The sequence below is a fragment of the Pongo pygmaeus genome, chromosome 17 (genome assembly GCF_028885625.2).
Source record: "Pongo pygmaeus isolate AG05252 chromosome 17, NHGRI_mPonPyg2-v2.0_pri, whole genome shotgun sequence".
Lineage (NCBI taxonomy): Eukaryota > Metazoa > Chordata > Mammalia > Primates > Hominidae > Pongo > Pongo pygmaeus.
In genome coordinates, this window is record NC_072390.2 from 84,951,366 (window position 1) to 84,976,673 (window position 25,308).

Below are 25,308 nucleotides of genomic sequence, written 5' to 3' on the forward strand. Positions count from 1 at the left end.
TGGTTTTTTAAAAAAAAAAATTTTTTTTGAGACAGGGTCTCGCTCTGTTGCCCAGGCTGGAGTGCAGTGGTGTGATCTCAGCTCACTGCAGCCTCAACCTCCTCCTGGGCTCGAGCAATCCTCCTGCGCTCAAGCAATCCTCCTGCCTGAGCTTCCCAAGTAGCTGAAACCAATGCACGTGCCACCATGCCAACTAATTTTTGTATTTTTTGTAGAGATGAGGTCTCACCATGTTGCCCAGGCTGGTTTCAAACTCCTAAGCTCAAGTGATCCTCCCACCTTGGCCTCCCAAAGTTCTAGGATTACAGGCATTAGCCACTGTGCCCAGTGTCCTTTAAATTTTTAACAAAAATAGTTTACAAACCACTTCAAACCCATTCACTGTCATGACCCCTTGTGAATCCAGGCTGAAGTGTTAATGAACACCCAAATGGTAGTTATTAAAGGAGATTGGTACCGCCCTGTCCTGAGAAAGCCACTTTAAATTGAGGCTCCGCAGGACTGAATGAAGTTCAGACTGAGAGGAGTTATACCCAGGGTATGATTCTTTTAGTCTTAGTCTTGAAATATTACAAATGACCATTCATATCAACTTCAACTGCTTTTGTACTTAGAAAAATCTCACAATTCAAACTATTTTTCTAAATTTCTTTCTAGTGTTACTTAATGCTTATCTATTTCCTTATTTCTCAAGGTCTTTGTAATTTCTTTTCATCTATAATGTAGAGAGAGAACATAAACTAATATGTTTCTCCAAAGAGCTACCCAAATTTCCCGGTACCGGAAGTTTTTTTCAAATTTGATAGAGGTATAGAGACTTGTGTGCAGGCTTAGAGACAAAAAGACTCGAACGAACATAAACTGTTTCTGTCTTTGATTTAGTAAGATTTAGAAAAACTTAATTTATGTGACTTACCAATTTGCATTAAGTCAATGTTATTAATTATGTAAACATAAATGGTTTACATTAAAATACTCTTATCTTCTACTGCAGTAGTGAGAGCACAGAGTGAATTTAGGAACATTAGCCGCCAACCCATTGTCATCGATGTAATCCAAGAATCCAAGAACACTGCAAATGGTTTATCAATGATAACTTCTTTTTTTTTTTTTTTTTTGAGATGGAGTCTTGCTCTGTCACCCAGACTGGAATGCAGTGGCGCAATCTCGGCTCACTGCAACCTCTGCCTCCTGGGTTCACACCATTCTCCTGCCTCAGCCTCCCAAGTAGCTGGGACTACAGGTGTCCACCACCACGCCCGGCTAATTTTTTTGTATTTTTTAGTAGAGACGGGGTTTCACCGTGTTAGCCAGGATGGTCTCAATGAATTATAACTTATATTCAAGATTTAACTTTCTATTCTATTAAATGATTATTACTCATAAAACAAAACAGAAACACTAATGTTTCTGACTTTCACAATTATGAAATGAAAGTAAAACATAAAGAGATAACAAATATTTGGGAAAAAATATTCTCATAGTCAAGTACATACAAAATACAAATAATTCAGATTATGCTGTGCTCTTTTGAAAATCTTGTAACAGTGTGGCATTAAAAAAAAGTATGATGCTTGCCTTGCACCTTTGCCTGTAAAATATGCTTTTACTTGCAAAATATTGTCCTTTTCCCCAATCACTGTGCCGTATGGCAGTGTTAATATTTTGGAGGTCAGTGAAGAGTTTTGAGCTGGTAGCCTGAGTTCCACCATTACTGTCTGTGTACTTCAGTGTCCTCATCTAAGAATGAGGATAAGAGCACCTCTCCTGTAGGCCTATCAGGTATATTAAGTAAATTGACATAAATGGGATGTCTGACACTGTTAGTGCTCACTAAGCTTTCAGTGTTATTATGAGCCTAACACTCTGCTACTTGATATGTGATTATATTTGACCCAAAGTAAGCTGGTAAGTGCTAGGACTGGCCTTGGCATCTGTACTCTCAGCCTTTTCCATATCCTGCAGGTTTTCAGTTCCATCAGAACATGGACCAGAATATTGTAAAGTAGCAGTTACTCTGAACATACTTTTTTTTAGCCAAAAACATTAGTATTTAATATGAAAAATAATTCATAAAAATATATCTCAAATATATTCTTCCAATTAATTAAAAATTAAAGACTAATAAGGGGTTAAGATGACATTTTTTATTGCTGCCCGCTGGCAGAGTGGTACCATGGCTAATAAGAGTTGCTAAACCCACCTAGAAAAGTGTCCTCCTAAAACATGAGGAATGTCAAGAAAATTCCTTCTTTCTCCTACAATCTTGACTCCATTTTCATGAATCTCCGATCTCTTACTTTCTATTGGGATGGTTACAATACTAGTAGAAACATATTGCAATATCCAGTCCAGTAGGTGTTACTAACTAGAAAATTATTTAGATTTCAGATTTCTAGGCTTTGAAATTATTGCATGGTTTATTCATTGTATAATTCAGACCTTAGAATCATGAACTTAACTGTAATAAATAATTATAGATTTTTCTCGGTAAGAATAAACTTTCTTAATTCCCTTTCATACCCACCCCTTCTGGTTCCATTCTTATATAGATCTATGTGCACAATTCTCAACTCTCGTATTGGATGCTAGAGAATTATAATTTGCTGCAGAAAATGGGGAATTGTTACTAAACCTTGGGAAATGCAAATAAAACCAGAAGCTTCTTTTTAATCTCTGTACTAGTCTTGCATAAAAAAAAATTGTTTGATCTAGGGATAAATTGTTACTCATCAGATATAGTATAGTGGAAACAGAGTTGAAAACAGCTACTTGGTAGTCCCATTGAATGAGTTTCCAAACCATAAATCTGATCCAATCACTCATGTTCTTAAAATCATTCAAAACCTTCCTGTCACCTATTAGAAAAAATTATCCAATCTGTTTGGTAGAGTATAACAAACTTTCCATGACTGATTCCCTCTCCATTCCCAGTCTCATCTGCTACTACTTGCCATTTGGATTTGGGTCTAATTCATAATGGTGAAACATAAAAAGTCTTAAAGCCATGACCATTTGGACATTGTAGCCTTATAAGAGTGACAAAGGGAATATTTACAAATATAAAAGTCAAAATTTTGTTCCTGACCATCAGAATGCTTCCCAGATCTCTGAAAAATTAATCTAATCAGTTATCAGAAAGAAAAGCCCTAGGCAAACTTCTTCTTTGGTAATTCATTTTGATAATTACATGTCAAACTTCTAGAAAGTAAGATGAAAATTCAGATCTTTATCAAGTTAAGCAAATTTTTTTAACACGTATCGTCGAAGTCATTTCGGAAGTCCTTGGACTAAATGCAAGCTTAACCTTGTATCCACCACAGAATAAAATTGTGCTACATTATATGAATGCCAGATAGTAAATTTTAAATAATTTCATGATGTTTCTCATATGTAGCCTGAACTTTCTGCATACTGACTCCTCTGTAAATGTATGTAACATTCAATAATTTTGTCTATACTATTTCTTTTGTAACAAATCTTTAAGTATATGTTGTGCAGAGAAGTCTCATTCTTATGAAAATGTGTTTTCTTGCATTCATTTAAATTTTTAGAAAAGAATTGTAGCAAAATTTTCAAGTTTTTTCTTAATATATCATTTTAAGAACTATAAACTTATATGTATTATTCTTGTTATTGATTTGTAGGACATTAATGTGGCGTTTCAGTACATTTCTTTAAATAGCTCACTTTATAGTTCAGATCTCTATCTCAATGGGGAATACTGTACTTCATCATCCTAAATAGTTCCTTGATTTTTAAAACTCTCTAATAGTATGTTCAGAAATTAAAACAAAGATACTTTAATATAATATTCTTGATAACTGAGCCTTTGAATATAGCAATGAAATATTTATAGTTTAAAACCTAAATACCTGAATTTTTCATTATGAAATATTTTCCTTTCCTCTTGTGAACATTAGTGAATTTTTATTTCACGTATTCTCCAGTCTTTATATAATGTTTTCACTTAGATTATGCCATTTTAACATTTACATTTTACTGGCTGTCACAGATTGCTTATAAGCTTCATAATTATTCAAATGAATTATCTATTTGCTAATGGTAAAGAATTCATCTAAGCTTTGCAAAGAGATCGCAGTTGTAGAAAATTAATATCTCACTAGGTAATTAGAATAATTAAAATACAAGAGAAATTAAATGCAAGCAACAGAAACAAATGAATGCTACATTGACTAAAATAAGAGATATAAGACTATTTTTATTATGGAGAATTTATAAAATAGCTATGAAAATATAATTCTATTTGAATCAAATTAAACCATCTTCAAGACAAATCAAATTATTATAAACTACATTATATTCACTATATTTTAGTGTTTGGATATTGTTGTTAACCTACCAGTCTTTTTATAACCGTGGGCTGAGCACTACATAAAATTAAATGATAGGCAGTTTTCCCATTCAAATATTTCTATCTAAGTTTTAAAGATATAAGTAAAGAATAGTTGCATGTCCACTTATGAGATAAACAAAAAGAACCACAGCTTTGAGATGAAAGTCCCACTAATAGCAATACATTTATGTATTTATATACATATATACTATATATACTATATATATACATATATACATATATACATATATACTATATATATATATAGTATGTATGTTAGAGAAAGGAGAGGGAGAGAGTGAAGGGAGAAGGGGAATAAAAGGCTTTATAAATTAACATTTGGGTAATAGAATGTTTTTTAATTCTGTAAATCTCAAAGATGAGGTTAAGGAAATCACAAATCTCCCACATAGTAAAGTTGCAAAAAGGAGAGTGAAAATAGACAAGATTAGAAAAGTACCAGATCAGTACAGCACTTGAACATATAATTAAGAAATGATCCAGAAAAAGAGAACAGAGGTGGAAAAGAGGGAGAGAAAACAGAGAAATGGAAGGAAATAATTAACAGGAAATTATTTTAACAATTCTAAATATTTCTTGGAAATGAGAGACTTTGGTTCCTTAATTTAAAAACAAATATATAGCTTTTCATCCTGAAGCTTAAAACACTGGAAACAAAGAAAAGTTTCTAAAAATTCTAAACAGGACAAAAACTAACACTATTATATAATATTATCCCGCACCATTATGTACTAACTCATTTAATACATGATTCTATTAGTAGAAACTATTATGATTGCCATTGTACAGCTGAGGAACTTGAGGGAAAGAGTAAAGAACTTTCTGGATGTCATCCAGCTGGTAAGTAGTGGAGCTGGAAGTCAAACCAAGTAGTCTTCTTTTAGAGCTTATACTATTAACCATTACATAATATAGGAATCCTTAATTTAGGGTGAGAACCAAGATAAATTCCCAATGAATTAAAGAGCTAAAGTTAGAAGAAATTTATGAAAGTATTAAGAAGAAAGTAGGAGAAAATATTTTAATATTACTGCAATGAAAAAAGACTTGTTATCAAGACACAAAACCCAGAAAACAAAAAGACAGATTTGACCACAAAAAATTAAATACTTTCTGTAGGAAAAAAAAAAGAAATTAACTAAACAATGAGATGCAATTTTTTGTATTCAACTTGGAAAAAAGATTTTTAAAAATCTAATAATATTCATATCTATCTAATGTTAAGAAAGAAAGTACTTTTATATCCGTTAGGTGGGAATGTAAATTAGTGCAATGCAATTTGACAGTTTATATCAGAAACCTAGTGACATATAACAGCCATTAAATTAAAAAATAATTTTTTTGACAATTTGAAGAATCAGAAATTACATGCCACATTTAATCATTGTATGTAATTTTAAGCCAAATTATATAATTTCACCAACAAGTGCAAATACCTCCCAGAGAAAAGGCCAAGAAAATAATTGTTCCAACGTCCAAACCCACTAAATTATGTACATTAATTATGTTCAGTTTTTGTTACCAGTTATACCTCAATGAAGCTGGAAGGAAAAAAATCCCTAGAAAAAGAAAAGATGTTATGAATTAATGTCTCCTGATTCATTTTGATTTTTATAGCTTGTTATAGACTGACTTTATCCCCCCAAAAATACATAGGTTGACTCCCCAAACCCACATACGACTATATTTAAAGATAAGATCTTTAAAGGGATAAGTAAGGTAAAATGAGATCAAATGGGTACAACCTCATCTGATACAACTGGTGTTCTTATAAGAAAAGGAGATTAGGACACGGACATGCTCACACATAGAGGAAAGGCTGTGTGAGGACACAGCGCGAAGATGGCCATCTGCAAACCAAGGAAAGAGGCCTCAGAAGAAAGCAACCCTGCCAACACCTTGATCTTGGACTTCCAGCCTATACAACTTTGAGAAAATAAATGTGGCTGAAGCTACCCAGTCTGTGGCATTTTATGCAGCCCCAGCAGACTAAGACATAGTTTTACTTGTTTGAATTGTTTTTTGTTATTCAGCAACACACTTCACAATTTTGAAGGAACGTGAATCAAGTCTTAAGGCATTGAGTTGTGAAAATTGACATTACTTCTTCTCTGAAGCTGTACTGTATCCTAAAGTGACCCATGTGTTTAAAGAGCTTCTATAAGGAAAAGTAGAACATGTTAAGGGCATGCTTTGGCTTCTGTTTCCAGGAAACCCAGGTCTGACTTCTTCTGCACTATCCGGCTTGGCAAGTTGTTAAATACCTCTCGGCTTCTAATTTTTTTTTCCACACGTAAAATGAAGATATGTGTATGAGTAAGGGTTTTCCAGAGAAATAGAACCAGTAGGATACATATAGATGTATAAGAGGAGATCTATTATGGGAATTGGCTCACCTTATAATGGAGGCCAAGAAGTTCCATGATCTGCCATCTGTAAGCTGGAGACCCAAAAGAGCCAGAAGTGAGACACAGTCCAAGTCTGAAGGCCTGAGAACCAGGAAAGCCAATAGTGTAAGTCCCATAGTCCAAATGCCCGGAGCTCTGATGTCTGAGGGCAGAAGAAGATGGATGTTCCAGCTCAAACAGTGAGAAAATGTGCCATTCCTCCTCTTTCTGTTCTATCCTAATGGATTGGATGATGCCCGCCCATATTGGTGAGGGCAGATTTTCTTTACTTAGTCTACTGATTCAGATGCTAACCTCCCCTCAAATACCTACACAGACACACTCAGAAATAATGTTTCACCAGCTATCTGGGCATTCTTTAACCCATTCCTGTTGACACATAAAAGCCATCACAATATGCAATCTCACTGTACAGAGTTGATATGAGGATTTTTAAAAATATGATTTCTAAGGTACTTAGCACTGGATCTACATGAAATATATGTTCAACGAACAGTGGTTATTATATTATGGCTTTTCGGCATCACTGTCTTTATGGATTGAAACCATCGATCTTCATTCCCCATTTCTCAAATGTGCTGAACATGAGCCTGGACACCCTCAACAAATCTACTTAGATCACAAAGCTACTGAGACCCTGAGATCTCCAAAGGAATTTCAGAAGCCCCCTAGGAAAGCACAATGATCAAATCATAACCATAATAGTCTGGTTTGACTTATAATTAAAACAAATTGCATAAAATTCAGATACAGTTTATAGAGAAGATGTTGGCAATAAGTCCTAGTATTGCTAAGTATAATTAATATATGGTATATTGATTTTGTATCCTGCAACTTTAGTAAATTTGTGTATCACCTCTGAGAGTTTTTTAGTGGAGTCTTTAGATTTTTCTAAATATAAGATCATAACATCTTCAAACAAGGATAATTTGACTTCTTTTACAACTTGGATGCCCTTTATTTATTTCTTTTGCATAATTGCTCTGACTAGGGCTTCTAGTACTATGTTGAATAAAAGTGGTAAAAGTGGGCATTCTTGTTTTGTTCCAGTTCTTAGTGGAAAGGCTTTCAATTTTTCCCCATTCAGTATGATATTAGCGTGGGTTTGTCAAAAATAGCCCTTATTCGGTTGAGATGTGTTCCCTCTATACCCAATTCGTTGAAGGTTTTTATAATGAAGTGATGTAGAATTTTATCAAGTGCTTCTATAGCATCTATTAAAATGATCATCTAGTTTTAGTTTTAGTCCTTGATTTCATTGATGTACTGTATCATGTTTATTGATTGTTAAACCATCCTTGTATCCTGAGGATGAATCCCACTTGATTAAGGTGAATGATCTCTTTAATGTGTTAATTCTATTTGCTACTATTTTGTTGAGAATTTTTGAATCTATATTCATCAGAGATATTGGCCTGTAGTTTTCTCTTTTTTTTCTATCTTTTTCTGGTTTTAGTATCAGAGTCATACTTGCCTCATAGAGTAGGTTTGGAAGTATTATCTCCTCTTCAATTTTTTGAAATGGTTTGAGTAAAACTGGTATTAGTTCTTTACATGTTAGGCAAAGGTTAGCAGTGATTCCACTAGGTCCTGGGCTTTTCTTTGGTGGAAGACTTTTATTACTCCTTCAATCTCATTATTCATTATGGCCTGTCAGTAGTGTTTCTATACACTAACAGCAAACAATCTGAAAAAAAAAATAAAGACAGCAATTTCATTTACAATGGCTACAAAATATAAAGAAAACAATTTCATTTACAATAGCTATTAATACAAATATAATACCTAAGAATAAATTTAACCAAAGAAGTGAAACATCTTTACAACAAGCAACACTATAAAATACTGATGAAAGAAATTGAAGAGTACAAAAAAATGGAAAGATATTCCATGTTCATGGATTGGAAGAATAAATATTGTTAAAATATCCATACTACCCAAAGCAATCTACAGATTCGATGCAATCCCTATCAAAATACCAATAACATTCTTCACAGAAGTAGAAAAGACAATTCTAAAATTCACAGGGTACCACAAAAGACCCAAAATAACCAAAGCTATCCTGAGCAAAAACAACAAAGCTGGAGACATCACACTATCCCATTTCAAATTAAACTACAATGGTATAGTAACAAAAACAGCATAGTTCTGGCAAAAAACAGAAACACAGAACAATGGAAAGAGCTGAGGACCCAGACATAAATCCACGCGCTTACAGCCAACTCATTTTTAACAAAGATGCTGACAGCATACCTTAAAGAAAGGACAGTCTGCTTAATAAATGGTGCCGAGAAAACCGGTTATTTATACACAGAATTAAACTAGATTCCCATCTTTCACCACATATAAAAATAAACTCAAAATGGAGTAAAGATTTAAATGTAATACCTAAAACTTGAGACTATTAAAAGAAAATATTGGGGGAATGCTACAGGACATTGGTCTGAACAAAGATTTTGGGGAGTAAGACCACAAAAGCACAGGAAACAAAAGCAAAATAGACAAATGGTATTATATCATGCTAAAAAGCTTCTGCACAGCAAAGGAAAAAAAGCTAACAAATCAATGAGACGACTTAAAGAATGAGAGAAGATATTCCTAAACTATTGACTTGACTAGGGATTAATAATCAGAATATATAAATAACTCAAACAACTCAGTAGCAAAAAAAAAAAAAAGCAAAATGTAAAAATAAGCAAACTCCTGAATAGACATTTCTCAAAATAAAATATACAAGTGGCAAACAGATATATATATATAAAAGCTCAACATAACTAATCATTAGAGAAATGCATATCACAACTACAATGGGATATCATCTCACCCCACTTAGACTGTTATTATCAAAAAGACAAAAAATAACAAATGCTGTCAAGGATGTGGGAAAGGGGAATGCTCACATAGTGTTGGTGGGAATGTTAAGTAGTACAGCTATTATGGAAAATAAAATGGAGATTTCTCAAAAAAACTAAAAGTAGAACTATCATATGATCCAGCAATCCCACTTCTAGGTACATATCCAAAAGAAAGGAAATTAGTATGTCAAAGAGATATTTGCATTCCCATGTTTATTGCAGCACCATTTACAATAGCCAAGATGTAGAATCAACCTATGTCCATAAACAGATGAATGGATAAAGAAAATGTGGTACATGTACACAATGGAATGCTATTCAGCCATAAGAAAATAGGAGATCCTGTCATTTGCAATGACATGGATGGAACTAGGGTCATTATATTCAGTGAAATAAGCCAGGCACAAAAAGACAAATATTACACGTTCTCACTCATATGTGAGAGCTGAAAAAGTGGATCTCGTGGAGACAGAGAGTATAATGGTGGTTTCCAGAGGCTGGGAAGGGAAAGTGGAAGAAAGAGATGAAGTGAAGTTGGTTAATGGAAACAAAAATACAGTTAGATAGAAGGAATAAGTTTCAGTATTCCATAGTATAGTAGATAAATTATAGTAACAATAATTTATTGTATTTTTCAAATTAGCTGGAAGAGAAGATCTCCAATATGTCCAACACACAAAAAGAGATAAATGCTTGAGATGATGAATATCCCAATTACCCTGACTTGATCATTACACATTCTATACATGTTTCAGAACATCATGTGTTCTCTCAAAATATATGCAACTGTAATATATTAATAAAAAATATACAAATATACATTTAAATAATAAGTTTATTTATTACAAGGTATTGTAGAGAGCCCTGGGTTGCTTCTACTTGCAGTCTGGTTTTCACATTTACTTAACTTCCCAATTATTAGATACTCTGTATGTATTAGTCCATTTTCACACTGCTATAAAGACATACCCAAGACTGGGTAAGTTATAGACTCACAGTTTTGCATGGCTGGGGAGGCCTCAGGAAAGTTACAATCATGGCAGAAGAGGAAGAGTCACATCTTCCATGGCCACAGGCAAGAGAGAGCAAATGAGCAAAACAGGAACTTGCCAAACACTTATAAAACCATTAGCTCTCATGAGAACTCATCCACTATCACAAGAACAGCATGGGGGAAACCAACCCCATAATCCAGTCACCTCCCATCTAGTCTCTCCCTCAACACCTGGGGATTACAATTCAAGAGGAGATTCGGGTGAGGACATAAAGCCTAACCATATCACCATAAGAAGCTTCTGGGCCGGGCGTGGTGGCTCACACCTGTAATCCCAGCACTTTGGGAGGCCGAGGCGGGTGGATCACGAGGTCAGGAGATTGAGACCATCCTGGCTAACACGGTGAAACCCTGTCTCTATTAAAAAATACAAAAAAATTAGCCGGGTGTGGTGGCGGGCGCCTGTAGTCCCAGCTACTGGGGAGGCTGAGGCAGGAGAATGGCGTGAACCCGGGAGGCGGAGCTTGCAGTGAGCCGAGATCGCACCACTGCACTCCAGCATGGGTGACAGAGCGAGACTCCGTCTCAAAAAAAAAAAAAAAAAAAAAAGCTTCTGGCCCCCAATTCATTGCAGTAAGAGCCTGTGAAATAAATGGGCTCTCTTCTGTACCCAAGTCCTTCCTTCCATTCTGTCCTCCACCATCCATCCATGCTTACATCTGCAGCCTGCCCGCTCCGTTTTCCTCTAATGGCTAGAAGCTACTTGTTAATGGATGACAGCGTCTCCTCTGTGTCTATCTAGGCCCAACTGTTAATGCTTTGACTCTGAGCTGCTTGTGTCCTCATCAGATGACTTTGTTACTTATTTATCACATTGTTTGTTGTTTTGTTTTGTTATTTATAGAGACCATACCCTTTTATCTCCCCCAGATTCTAACAGTAATAAAACACATAAATTCACACTATTATATACCTTTACCAGGCCCATTGTCTTTTACCAATTAATACTGGAAGTTTTATGCCTTGGGATCTTTCTGACTTTCTACAAAAACAGTTTCCTCCATAGTGTATATCAAGAATAAAATCAGTGTTATTAAGATGAAAATTCAGAGACTAGCCAAAAGGGAACTCTTGTTGGTCATTCTGTGTCAGCAACAATGCATTTCTTAATTCCTCGGGAAGGAGAGGATATTCACAATGTGCTGTCAGTCTCCATTTTTTCTTCCATTCATAATGTGAATCTCTGGTCTTGCATTTCAATTTGATTGTTATTTTCTACTGAATTTCTGCTCTTTCTAGTTCATTACTGGTTTGGATTTTTTATGATACAGCAGGGAAGCTTCTTTTTAAGGCTAGAGTGGTTTTGCTTTTATTGTGTGATACTCTCGAGTCCCTGGAATTAGAGAGAGAGTCATATAATTTTGGCAGAATAAAGCAAATGTTTTAAATATCTCTGTAGCCAATATATTTTCTTATTTATGGAATGGGACTACATTTCTAGGGCATGTATACATACCCTAGTGAGAAGCTGGCAGGTAGTGGCAGTAAGAGTGTCATTTCAGAGTATACTTGAACTATGAGATAAATGTGATATGTTTTTTTTCCCCCAGATTGTCAACATTACCTAGATATATGGGTAGAAAATAGTATTTTGTATTAAAACAAACATGAATACACAATAGATTAGAAAAGGTAAGAGGACTTTTAAAATAAACCAATAACCATTAACAATTTTATTGCTTTTAAATTGTAGCATCCCTTAGATTCCAAAGGTACATATTTGCCTTATTTGTCTTTAGTGGGTAATCTGGAGGAAAAGTTTAGGAAGCATTTAACTAGAGTCCTTGTATAGTGTGATGAGCAAGTCTATTGCATCAGCTTTTTAATTTAAGCCACAGAGTTGATTTTTATTTTGTTTTGCTTCCATCAACACTGTCTAGGGGCATAATTCAAATGAACATTGAAAAAATGCTTAATTATTTCTCTTTTATTCTCATACTCATTGTTGCCAAAATCAGACAGCATTTACAAAACCTTCATATATAGAGTACTGATTGAGGTATGCTATTTTTGTAATATGTATTAAATAGCATCATTTGTGAATTATCTGTAAAGAAACGGTTGCAGTAAGAAAAATCATAATTTAATTTCTAATTAGACTAGAAATTCTTCACAGATGAGGTGAAGAAAGCGATGCTGACCTTGAGGGGGAATATATTCTAAGTATGTCATAGTGAATGTCTTAGTCTTTTTTGTGTTGCTATAATGGAATACCGCAGACTAGGTAATTAATAAGAAAAGAAATGTATTTATTACAGTTCTGGAGACCGGGAAGTCCAATATTGAGGGGCCCACATCTAGTGAGGTCCTTCTTCTTGCATTATCCTATGGTGGAAGGCTGAGGGGCAAGACAGGATGAGACAGCAAGAAGGAGCAGAACTCACTTTTATAGCAAAGCCACTTCTGTCATAATTAACCCACTTCTGTGGCAATGAAATTAACCTATTCATGATGACAGAGCCCTCATGACCTAATTACCTCTTATTAGGTGCCACTGCCCAGCACTGTTGCATTGAACATTAAGCTCTTAACACGAACTTTGGAGGACAAATTTGAACTATACCAGTGAGGGACAGCATATTGAGATGGTGGAGAAACCACAGGTGTTGAGCAAAAAAAAAAAAAAAAAAAAAAAAAAAAAAAAGTCCAAGAATATCACCCCTTTAGTGCAGAAAAAAGAAAATTAACATTTATTGCATATCTGTCATACTAGGTGTCTCCTATATGTTGTTTCATTTAAATCCTGAAAATACCTTGGGAAACTATATTCTCCCCATGCAGAAAAAATGAGGCTCCAAAAGGCATGGAAGAACTCAAGTCTGTCTGTTTCAAAAGCCCATGGTAGTGGGGGAGTTTGCATACTGTGCAGGGGAAGTTATTTGTGATTATTGAAGTGACATGTACAGTTTTATAACATGCTCTTCTAAGCCCCATTGGCTTTCCTCTGTGACCCTGTATAGCACTGGCTGTATGAACTCTTGATTTGATGTTCATTGTTGTCTGTCTTTGACCATCATTCAAAACAGCATGTGGACTCTAAAAGTCATACTTCCACACTTTGTCTTTCCTGTGGAGCCTTGAATTTTTTAATAGATGATGGTTAATATTAATGGCATGATTGACTTTTTACATCTAAGATTCTAGGATTTAAAAAACCGTGTTAATAAGCAAAGTCTATTTTGAATTTTCTTTTTTTATATTTTTTATTATAACTTAAGCTTCAGTTCTCAGCACCACAAGTAGTGTGAATTAAAGATGCCTCAGCATTTGTTCCATTTCAGATATGTCTAAAATTTAAAAAAAAAAAAAAAAAAAAAAAACAGGATAAAACCAAGGCCAGGAGCATTATCTTAATATTATACTTTCTAGCTATCTTATGCTGATAAATGCCAGTATCCCCAATTACAGAAACTATGAATTATCATCTAGAGTCAATGGTAAGATGAGACAAAATCATCAAAACTTTTAAGTGCTTTTTCCCATATCAGCTTAGTGTATCAGAACTTTTCCATTTCATCACGCCAAAATGCCACCTCCTTAGGGAGGGCTTTGCTGACCTCCCTAGTTACCAATCCTATTTGGCGACTACCATGACATGGTGGCAGCACTTAGCATGGATTAACTCATTGATTTAATACTCAAAAGGATCGTATAAGCTAAGTGCCACTATACCATCTAGAATTTTTAGATAGGGAAACAAACCCAGAGATGAAGTAATTCCCTTAAGATGGGTTACAAGCTAGGAAGTAGCAGAGGCAACATATATAACTGGTGTTCTAGCTCCAGAGATCCTACCTCTAACCTCTAACCACACTCTTAAAATCTCCCCTAGCCCCTCCCCTAGAGCGTCTTCCAACTCCTCCCCCTTCCCTAATCCCTTCCCTAGCTGCTCCCCTAACTCCTCCCCTAGTTCCTCCCCTAATTCTTCCTGCAGCTCCTCCCCTAGTTCCTTTCATGACTGCTTCTTTCCCTAGCCCCTCCATTAGCTCCTCTTTCCCTAGCCCCTACCTTAGCTCCTTCCCTAGTCCCTCGAACTCCTCCCCAAGCCTCACCCCTAGATTCTCCCCTAACTCCTCCACTAGATTTTCTCCTAACTCCTCCCCTAGCTCCACTCCTAGTCTCTCCCTAACTCCTCCTCTAGCTCCTCCCCATCCCCTCCTGTGTCTCTCCCTAGCTTTTCACCAGTCTCTCCCTAACTCCTCCCCCAGCTTCTCCCCAGCCTTATCTCCTTAGCTCCTCCCCTAGTCTCTCCCTAACCCCTCCCCTAACTCCTCCCCTAGCACCTCCCCTGGTCCCGCCCCTAGTCTCTACCTAGCTCCTTCCATAACTCCTCCCCTAGCCCCCTCCCCTAGTCTATCCCATAATCCCCTGGTCCCACCGCTAACTACTCTCCTAGCTTGTTTGGTAATCACTACCTTAACCCATCCTTTAACTCTCTTAACTCCTCCCCTCCTCTGCCCTGCTTCGTTTTTCCTTCACTATACCATCAGGGTCTTGCAGGAAAGAAGATGCACTCAGCTGAGATTAAAAGAATTTGATGAGGAGGCTGCTTAAAGAGCTGGGGGAACCGATGAGAAAATGCGGACATGCGCAACAGCAGGAAGCATCACCACCCTCAGGCCTGCGGGCCAGGCGAGGAGAGCGGGGCAGGACCCTGGGAGAGAGGGGAGGGAGGGACTAGTAGAGCCTCCAGGCGCCATGGGGCAGAAAGTTCTGGAAGCTCAGAGGACTGGCGCCGGCAGAGCCAGGGGCGTGGGGCAGGAGGTGCGAGGGAAAAGCCCCTCTTCTCTTTGATCCACTCTTGGTGAGCCTGGTGCACTTGCCTTGACGTGGACGGCAACAGAATCCAGGACATAGTAAATCTAAAATAACTTTTTTTTTAATGCAATATTTTTCTCTCAGTATTTTGACATTTAAGTGGTTCTACCGCTAAGTGGTTAAGTGGTTCCGTTTTAATTAGCCTTTTACCACCCAGTTCATTTGAGTTTCCTCCCTGCATCTCAAGCTTCCCACACTGAGAGAGTATTTTCCACGTCGCCAAACACACCTGGCAATCAAACAGGCTGAAAGCGAGTGACATTGCCAAGGACAGAGCCACCTGCAGAGCCTGACACAGAGATGGTCGGTGCTCGGCGTTAACAGATTGTCTTCTCTGTGTTCCTCGCCCAAGCGATCAGATAACACACAAATCAGACTCAGCACAGCCCCTCTTTTGGGTAAAATAGAAACTCTGAAAGAGCATGACTTACTACATCTATTTTTCTTCTCCCTCTAAGCTCATCCATTAGATACAAGTCATTCTCAAGTATGAAGAATAATTGCTGGCTTAAAAAGGATGAGGGGGAAAAAACAAATAAATAAAGATGAGGAAACGACTGGAAAGTTCATCAGAAGCCTTAGTTAGCATGCATGCGTTTCTCTGTACATTGTTAGCATTCTGAAAAGTTTTCGGTAATCACTTCTGTTTTTGGTTTGCGATAGACTATTTCTCATGGCAGGGGTGCAGCTGAACAACCAAAAGCATAGACAGAATTTTCTTTAAATGTATTTTGTATGGAATTTAACTTTTGGCCATTTTGGTAGCCATCGAGCTTAATTGTTTGGGTTAACCATATCATGAAGTGAGTTCAGTGACGGTGACTCACACACCGGCTAGGATAAGTCAGAATCTCTACCTCTATCATTGTAAAAGCTTTCTTCCTGATAATTGATGGTTACTGGTTAGGGTAAAGCACAGCTTGCCTGTTCCCAGAGATTTTAAGAAAGTGTGTAATTTGCTTTTATATGCTGAAATTGAGCATAAAGGAAAAGAAAGCAGCTTATAGGCTCTCCATCAAAAACAGCTTTTTCTGGGGAAAAGCTTTTCTGCTTTTATTTCAAAAGTTGAAGAACAGTAGAAGTTTCAGATTCCCTAGAAAATCTACCTAGCTCTCTGGCATCCAGAATTTTTGGCAAAGTACATTTGGAGGAAATATTGAGCTCTGAATACATTTTAACTCATCAAGGATCAAGGCAACAAAATTGCTCAATTTTTACCAACTTATCTTGAGCTCAATATTGAGGATATGAAAGCTGCTGCTTTGTTTATTGTTCTTAAAAATATAGATAGATAGATAGATAGATAGATAATAGATAGATGATAGTGTATCTTTTTTGCTTCTGAATCTGTTTCTCACTAGAGCTCTCCTTTCTTCCTCTCTAGGTCATGGGTTTGGTTCATCAAAGATGTCTCGTGCACAGACATTTCCCAGCTACGCCCCAGAACAGAGTGAAGAGGCCCAGCAGCCGTTGTCGCGGTCCAGCAGCTATGGATTCAGCTACAGCTCCAGCCTCATCCAATGACACACAGAGAGCCGCTGTTGACTAGAGAGACAGTCTGTCCTGGACCCGTCTGTGGGGTCATTGCACCCTCTGCCTCCTGGAAGACCAATTGCAGTACAAATTGAAATGGGTCGGCTCTAGCCCCAGTCCCATTGGAAGGTTAAAAACTGGAGTTCTGCTTCCTTGATTCAGTGGCTAAGTCCTTTATTTATTGAATTTCTTTGGGGGAAATCTATGTTTTACATAAATAGAATCTAAATCGTATGAACAGTTATTTAAATAAACAAAATTCTTTGGGTCTGACAGTAACAGAAACCTCAGCACTGGGAAAAGTTGCCCACGCTGGGGTATGCCTGGGTGGTGGGCACCTCTCACTGACCTCACAGCTCAGTCCACCCATCTGAGCACAGGGTCTGTCCTTAGACATAATGGTGACCCTCCACAAGCTCTGTGGCTTTTAAAGTTTTGACAGGGACAAATACAGTAAGCTCTGCAAATGACATCATAGCTGCATATAAATAAACCCAGTGACAATTAAAGGAACATGAAATTCAGAACACACTATTAAGCAGGGCCCTGTAGCTCTACTCGTGTGTGTGTGTGCGTGTGTGTGTGTGTGTGTGTAGACAAATGGATATTGCTATATCCATCTATATATAACAAGTATATATCAAACGTGCTGAGGGTGACAGGATATGCTCACTTAAATTGTTGAAAACCATAATTTGGTGCATTAAAATTAAGATTGTTATATTGAATAGCTATTTTTAAAATAATGCTGTAAAAAAAAAAGGCTTCTTATTAGCAAAAGTGTATGTAATCCAGTCTGTTCCTAACAAGTGTAAGCAAAAATGTGAGAAGGGGAACATTCAGAAGCAAAAGAACCAGTCTAGCTGTCCTACACATCATGTCATACCCTGTCTTTCTGGTGTTTCCTTGTTGTTGACAATGTTGCTCCCTTTGGCCATCCATCTGAGCTACGTGAGGAGGATTCCACGTGAACACTGATCAGCTTCCATTTAACCTTGAGAGAAAAGAGAGGTTCTAAATGAAAAACTTTTTAAGAAAGAAATAATACACCAATAAAGAACTCAGCTGTTTTGCAGTAAGGAGAAGAACAAAATGGGCACAGGGTTGTGGATATCAATATTTAAAATGTCATAGATGCTGTTCTCAGAAAACCACTGGGGGCTTGTAATTTACTGTGTAACCAGAACTTGCAGGGCTTTATTTTTTCTTTTACTGGGCACAGGTTGTCTGAGATTATAAGAAATAAAATAGATCAATAATTTCCGTCATCCCTGACACTGATTACAAACCTACAGTGTTTAAAGGGAGGTAGTGATTTCCACAGAAACTGAAAGAGTTTGGCTAATTCAGGTCAACAAAGATATATTTGCCCTTAATTTTGGAGTTAAGTAAAAATAAAAATCATCCTGCCTGAATCATCTGATGCTTTGTGCCTAAGATGGTTATCTCTCAAATACTCTAGGGTGGGTTTAAAGAACAGTGAGCTCAGGTCACGCAAGATGAAAACCCAGGTTTTTTTCTTAATAGGAAAATTTTTTAAACTATCCAAATTAGTCTTTTGAAAGGGTACTTTTTTTTGCTGATCTCTGATGAGTTGTCTTTTCATCCCTATCTGTAGCTTGAGTGCAGATTGACAATTCATTTCAGTGAATTACTACCGAATAAAAGTGGTTCCGGATCCCTCCTAGATAAATGTGCACTTACAGCAACTACCTAGGCTCTCCAAATCACTCCACTAGGTATGAAAACCCCATCAAGAGACTAATCATAAGAGTTAATGTGGCTGCAAAAAAATAATTATCCTAAAGCTTTCAGGGATAAAAAGAAAATTACCCAAGTTCTCTGCACTGTGAATTTTGCTGACACAGCGGAGGAGCAGATGACTGGTTCCTACAACTGTACAGCCTTCCTTGAAATCATAGCTTTTGGGGTTAAACACTTGTGAATTTCTTTTGCACATGGCATTTGCTTTTGAAATGCCTTTAGTCAAATACACCAGAGCAACTCCCAGCTGAGACCATTTGAGCACAGTTCCTAGTGGGGCCACATTCAGAGCAAGCCTCTCGCCGGCTCACTCAGTTGAGCTGTTGCTTAGACACCACAAGTTTCTACAAGGGACTTATGGGGAACGGCCCTCAGGGGTCCTGGTTTTCACATCTCAGCTTTATTCATGTGCTGGAAGCACAAACAGCGAGTCCAGGGAGGGCTTCTGCTAATTAGATGAGTCTGCTCTTGTGTCTCTTTCTTAGGAGACAAATACCTGTATGTAATTGCTTCAAGAACTCCATTTGGTTCTGATCATTACCAATGAATATAACTGAAGGAGCACCAAAGATCAGGCATAACCTCAGGCCAGTTCATTCTGAAAATGATGTCGTAAAAAGAGTATGTGTGAGAGAAATCTACTTCCCAAGTTTTTAACCAGATCTCATCACAATGAGGAGAATGCTATAATCTATCTCGTGGTACATTTTTGGAGCTTAATTCTAGCATACTCCTCCAAGTACATTCACAATTGTAGCTGAGTCAAGACTGCTAAATGAACAGATAGGAGAACTTATATTAGACTAATATACTTGACATGAAGCAGTGTTCATTGTAATAAAAATGACAAACAGATAAATCTTCTACCAAAACCAAAGATGGAAAGTCACTGTACCAGTCTCCTGGAACTTCATAAAATCAATTTCACTGGAGCAACCAGAAGGGTCATGGATATGTATACCACTCGCTTGGGCTCGTAGGTTTTTGACTGGGGATGCCTCTACACTTTGTAAGTCATTTCTCCCTTCAAAAATTGTATTATATCTTTAATATATGTGTATTTTTCAATGTGAGGGGGGAATTACTACGAACCAAAGATATCTTTTGGCTCCTTCTGAAAGTGACTCAGTTTGAATTGCATTCAGATTTGTACAGATAAATAGATAAAACATTTCTGCATCAGGTTGGAAGAGACCAATGATAAAGGAACCCAACGTAAGGAATAGCAGTTCTGAAAACAGACAAAGCCTAGAGGAAGTATCCATTTCACTGAAAGATTACACGAGGGGACTTATTTTTTATGTTCCCAATTTTTTCTTCTGGTAATATTAATCAATGTACACATGATTGATGCATGATATTACACTTAAAATGCAGGAAAGTACAAAACAACCTTGATCCAATAGTTTCCTATTCTGGGGGGGTGGGGGCAGAGGCAGAAAAGAAAACACATCTTTCACTTACTTATTGAACAAATAATAAGCACTCAGAACTAATTTATTTATGCAGGTTGCAAATATGTATGAAGCAATAGGTTCTGGCCACTGCCACAATTTGAAATCAATAAAATAAGAAATATATATTTATATATGAGGGAAGATGCTGTTTGATAGAGCATGTGAAATCGATGGAAACATATTTATTAAACGTAAACCTCACCTTTTTCACCAAATAGTAACTAGAGAACTAGTCCTAGTATCTTGCGTAATTCTTCTCTGTCTTCATTGGGAAATTATGTTTGAAAATCTTTCATCACCTATAAAATGGTGAGCCTCTTGTACCTTCTATTCAGTATAGAAACAGTGGACTGATAAATAACTACATTGTTGGTAGTAGTTTCTACAGATCCAGTTTATTGCATGTCGTATCTTTATTGTAGATATTAAAAACACATCATAAAAATGGATGTGTGCCCCTCCTTGTTTGGCCAGTATCTCAGAAAACTTTGTAAAAAGGCATGGGGACCCTACTCCCTAGATTATTTGAGCCATTTACTAAAATTGGGCATTAGTGATACAGTGAAAACAAGCTAAGGAAATGATATTCTCCTAAAAAGTTATATTCCAGTTTTGCATATTATAACACAGCACAATAAATGGGCAGTATACACCTAATGGAACTGAGATTTTAGGCTTTACCAATTCGTGTTTTATTTTAAAATATTATATAGAAGACTTTACAAAGTAAATATTATACATGTTTCTCCAATCCTGTGATCATGTCTGTAAATAGCTTGCAATTTCAAATTACTTCATCAGTCATTAACTATATGATCTCCCAAACACAGCCTTCTCAAAATCGATAAAAATTTGCCACTGAATATGCATTAATAGCTATAACAATGGATGACATGCCACACAAATTTAGTTTGTGAAATTTATGGAGTGTGTGTTTGTAGACTATGAAATTTATGAAGTGCAGTTCCCCATGGAGAGAATAGAGAGGAAGGATGGCAACTAGTCATGAAGGCAACAATTTAGGTTAAATGATAAAGAATACAATGAAATGTCCAGAGTAACACTTGGTATCTACCTTTCTAACATTCTAACCCAAGGCCAGTGTCACGGACTTGGCCTTCTTCCCTGTCGCCTCATACTGAGTATGCAATTTACAGAGGACATCTGTTGCTTTACGTCTCAAGGTCACTAGAGGAAGTCACTACATTCCCAACAAAGATGTGTCTTTCGGCTTAGTGAAAAACGTTTAACAAGAAAGAATGTGTAACCAAGTCCCCACAGTAAAATGTGTCTTCAGGAACATAAGAATCACTTTTATATAGCCAACCTCATTTGAATTTTATCATGAACATAAATTATCGGTGAGACTGGTGTGCGGGGCTGGATCTGTGAGACGAGATCACACTCTCGTGTGTGCATTCTCTATAAACATATTTGGAAGATTGCCCACATTTTCTCTGTGGACCTGCCACAAATCCTTACCTTCTTACTCAAGAATGTGAATCTTGTAGCATTCGTGCAATTATGCCAGCAGAGGAGGCACTAGACAGTTTATAGACTCTTATGGAAGTTGGGCACATTTCCCAGGCAGGTGGAATGCTAGCTAGATCTAGAAGCACCCTTAAAGGTCATGTAGAATCAAGGTCCCACTTTACGTTTCCCTCGGGAGAAAACTGAAACCCATGGATGTTGTAATTTGTTTAAAGGCAAAGAAAGAGCCAAGAATTGTTTCTCGTAGTTCCAGGCTCCTGATCTAGGAATGTTTCCTTGGCTCCATGACATCTCCCAGTTTGACATAGTGGGAGCTGAGAAATGCCATATGGCCTCAAAATAAATAAACCCTTGTAGATTTAAGTGTTTTCCCAGATTTTCAGATGCCTCTACTCTTGCTGAACTCATCACCAGCTATATCAGTAGAGAGGTGTTATGGGGCAATTCATTAGATTTCTGGTAGGTCATGAATGGTTGGTATAAGCTTTATTTACTCGTATATTGTCATCCAGTTCTTTGAAATTCAATCTTATCCTAAAGTGGTAGTCAAACTAAAAAACATTAAGTAGGTGTTTGTGTTTAGTAGTCCTACTAATTTATCACAATCACATAGTAATTGTGATTATAATTTTTGGAATCTTTATCACTTTCTAGCACTTTACAGTGTCATTATTTACGGCATTTGTAACAACCTTGTTGCATAATTGATAACATCAGGGCTACATTTTTTTCATGTGAGCCTCAAGAAGCTTCCATTATCAACAAGAATTGGGGAAATGACTTTTTTTACATTATAATATCTTATACATTAGGTTTTTCCTGATAACCTTTAGTAGACAATGATTTAAATTAACTGAAGTTTGAGTAAGAAATATGTTAAAATTACTAAATAGTATGAAAACCACATTATACTTGTAATTTTCAGACACTTTTCTCCTACCTTAAGATTTTAACATCTTGTAAATATTAATATTTGAAGGAGAGAGGAAAAATACATTTGTAGTAGAAATATTCCCTCTAACAATTCTGTTTAACTAGTAAGTTTTTTTTAAGTTATCTTCCATGCCTGCTTCCCTAGTCTGAACTCCACATTCTGGTTGTCAAAAGAATGAATGGATTTAAATTTTCTAATCATTATTTTGGGCCCTTGTTAGCAGTTGAAACAATTAAGTTCCTCACTCTTTCCTGCTTTTAGGATGATTTTAGACTGTGGGCATAAAATCAACCCTGTCCGCACAGAATTGAACATCGAATGGAGCAAGGTCTACACTCTCAGCCTGTAGCTGTGCTAATGTTAGGATTGAATTGTTATATTAATTCCCTCAAGAGACCCACAGCCGCAAAAGAGTTGGTTATTATCAGATGTCCAAAATTCAGAAACCCAAAGTCAGGCAAATGAGGAAACTGAGATAAGGATTTAATTTTTTTAAGTCACTGCAGGATTTCTCTCAAAGAAAACATCTGAAAATGGTTGAGAAAGTAGTTCCAGATCATTAACTATTTTACAGAGGGACTGAAAGCCAGGGAAAATAAAGAACAGAATGATAGTAGTATCTTAATATTAAATATGCATCAAAAATTAACAAAATATAAGTCAATATGAAATAATTTGAAATCAAATTCAGATTCACATGTATAGTGCATAGTTCAAGAAATAATGCTTACTCTTTTAAAAAAAATATATATATGTATCAGTGGGTAGAGTGAGAGAGCTCCAACTTTGTTGTGAAAACTGATAACATAGTATGATTCTTTCCAGTTATAAGATACTGTATTACTTTAGTTATAGCAAGCAGTGCATAAATGACATCAACAACTCAGGCTGCTCCCTGACATAAAAGCCAGTTCCATCTTTACTGCAGATGACAGGACACTTTCCAAGACCTGCAGAGGCCCCCTCCACCCCAACCTTAGTGCATGCTCACACACACTCACACACACACACACATACACACACACACACATTTTTGGCTTTCGACCCACTCTGTGTGTTCCACTGAAGTTATCTTTTCCTTAATAGATTCACACAGAATTACCCCATCCTGCAAAATCCTCATCCCTATGAATCTCTAAAATATATTAAATAATGTGTTATATATTTGTTTTTTGTAAATCTTTATTTAATTAATTTATATATACTTTGTGAAGTCTTATACTGTACCTCATAAAGCGATGTCATTTGTAGTTGGTTCAATATGTTTGTGATCATTTTGATAAGAAATAACTTTGGACATTAGGCCCTTGTTAAGAAATAAAACACCCATTATAAATTTGCTTCTGTTGGAAAATAGATGATTTGGCATACTTCATTTTTAGTAACAATCTATTCTAGATAAATGATAATTTGGGGACATCTGTACCTAAAAACTAGCTGAACTACATTTTGGGATGAGATGCAAAGCAACAGCTGTCCCTGGAACTGAAATGTGAATTTCTGGCAGAACAGAAAATATTATAATAATGAGGCAATAATAAAATTAGGAAATTAAATTATTTTAAAATCTGTCTGTGTGATTTTTCCCCTTGGTAAAAATACATGAAATACATAATTGAAAAATTACCTTCTTCTGAAGTCATAGTTTTTATCTTAAGCATCAATAAATAAACCTAATCTATTGTTAACAATGTCTTATTCATAATTCTAAAAAATTTACAAATGATATTGCTATGAGGTTGTGCACTATTAAAGTTTGCTCCATCACTTAAAGGTAAAGCAGTTCAAAAATACTACTTTACATCACAACTTTGCATGACTGAGATTTTGAACAACTAAATTGATGGTTTTACCCACAAGTTATTTAATAAAGCTAACACTGTAATATTACTTGGTTTTCTTACATTTTTGTTATCATGTGATGAAATGTAACTATGTAATTAAACTAAATTCTGACAATCATACTCTGCTAATTTTTAAAATGTTACTTACTCCTTCACTTATTAGCTTGCTATTTTGAAAATAAAGTGAAAGAAGGCCCTTTATTAAATGAAAGGTTACCAATAATTTATTATGTATTTCCAATGTTTTCCTAACTCCATCTTTTAATATAATTGAATTTTTATTAGGTTGACTCTGGTTTGAAGGAATTATAGAATTTAATATGGAAAATGACACTAGAGATTAACACTTTTAGATATCCAGGCCGGGTGTGGTGGCTCACACCTGTAATCCCAACACTTTGGGAGGCTGAGGTGGGTGGATCACTTGACGTCAGGAGTTCAAGACCAGCCTGGCTAACATGGCAAAACCCCGTCTCTACTAAAAATACAAAAATTAGCTGGGCGTGGTGGCAGGCGCCTGTAATCCCAGCTACTCAGGAGGCTGAGGCACGAGAATCACTTAGACCTGGGAGGCGGAGGTTGCAGTGAGCTGAGATCGTGCCACTGTACTCCAGCCTGGGTGACAGAGTGGGACTCGGCCTCAAACTAAAAAAAAAAAAGATATCCAGAGAGCTTAACTGGCTTGCATAATGTTGCACAGCTAGACAATGGCTTTTCCTACAGAACTCTGCTCACTCTCTAATAGCCAAAAAAAAAAAAAAAAAAAAAAAAT

General features: G+C 36.4%; 1 protein-coding gene across 2 annotated transcripts in view; it reads left to right on the top strand.

The window, feature by feature from the left end:
- The window catches only part of DOK6 (docking protein 6), a 447,352-nt gene extending 422,605 nt beyond the window's left edge, over positions 1–24,747 (top strand). The window contains exon 8 of one of the 2 annotated variants that reach the window (XM_054461226.2): positions 16,898–24,747. In XM_054461226.2, the coding sequence (XP_054317201.1) occupies positions 16,898–17,037 (140 nt within the window). In that variant the 3' untranslated portion in view covers positions 17,038–24,747. The remainder of the gene's footprint in view (positions 1–16,897) is intronic. The other variant, XM_063653818.1, reaches the window with a different exon arrangement.
- Positions 24,748–25,308: the final 561 nt, after the last annotated feature.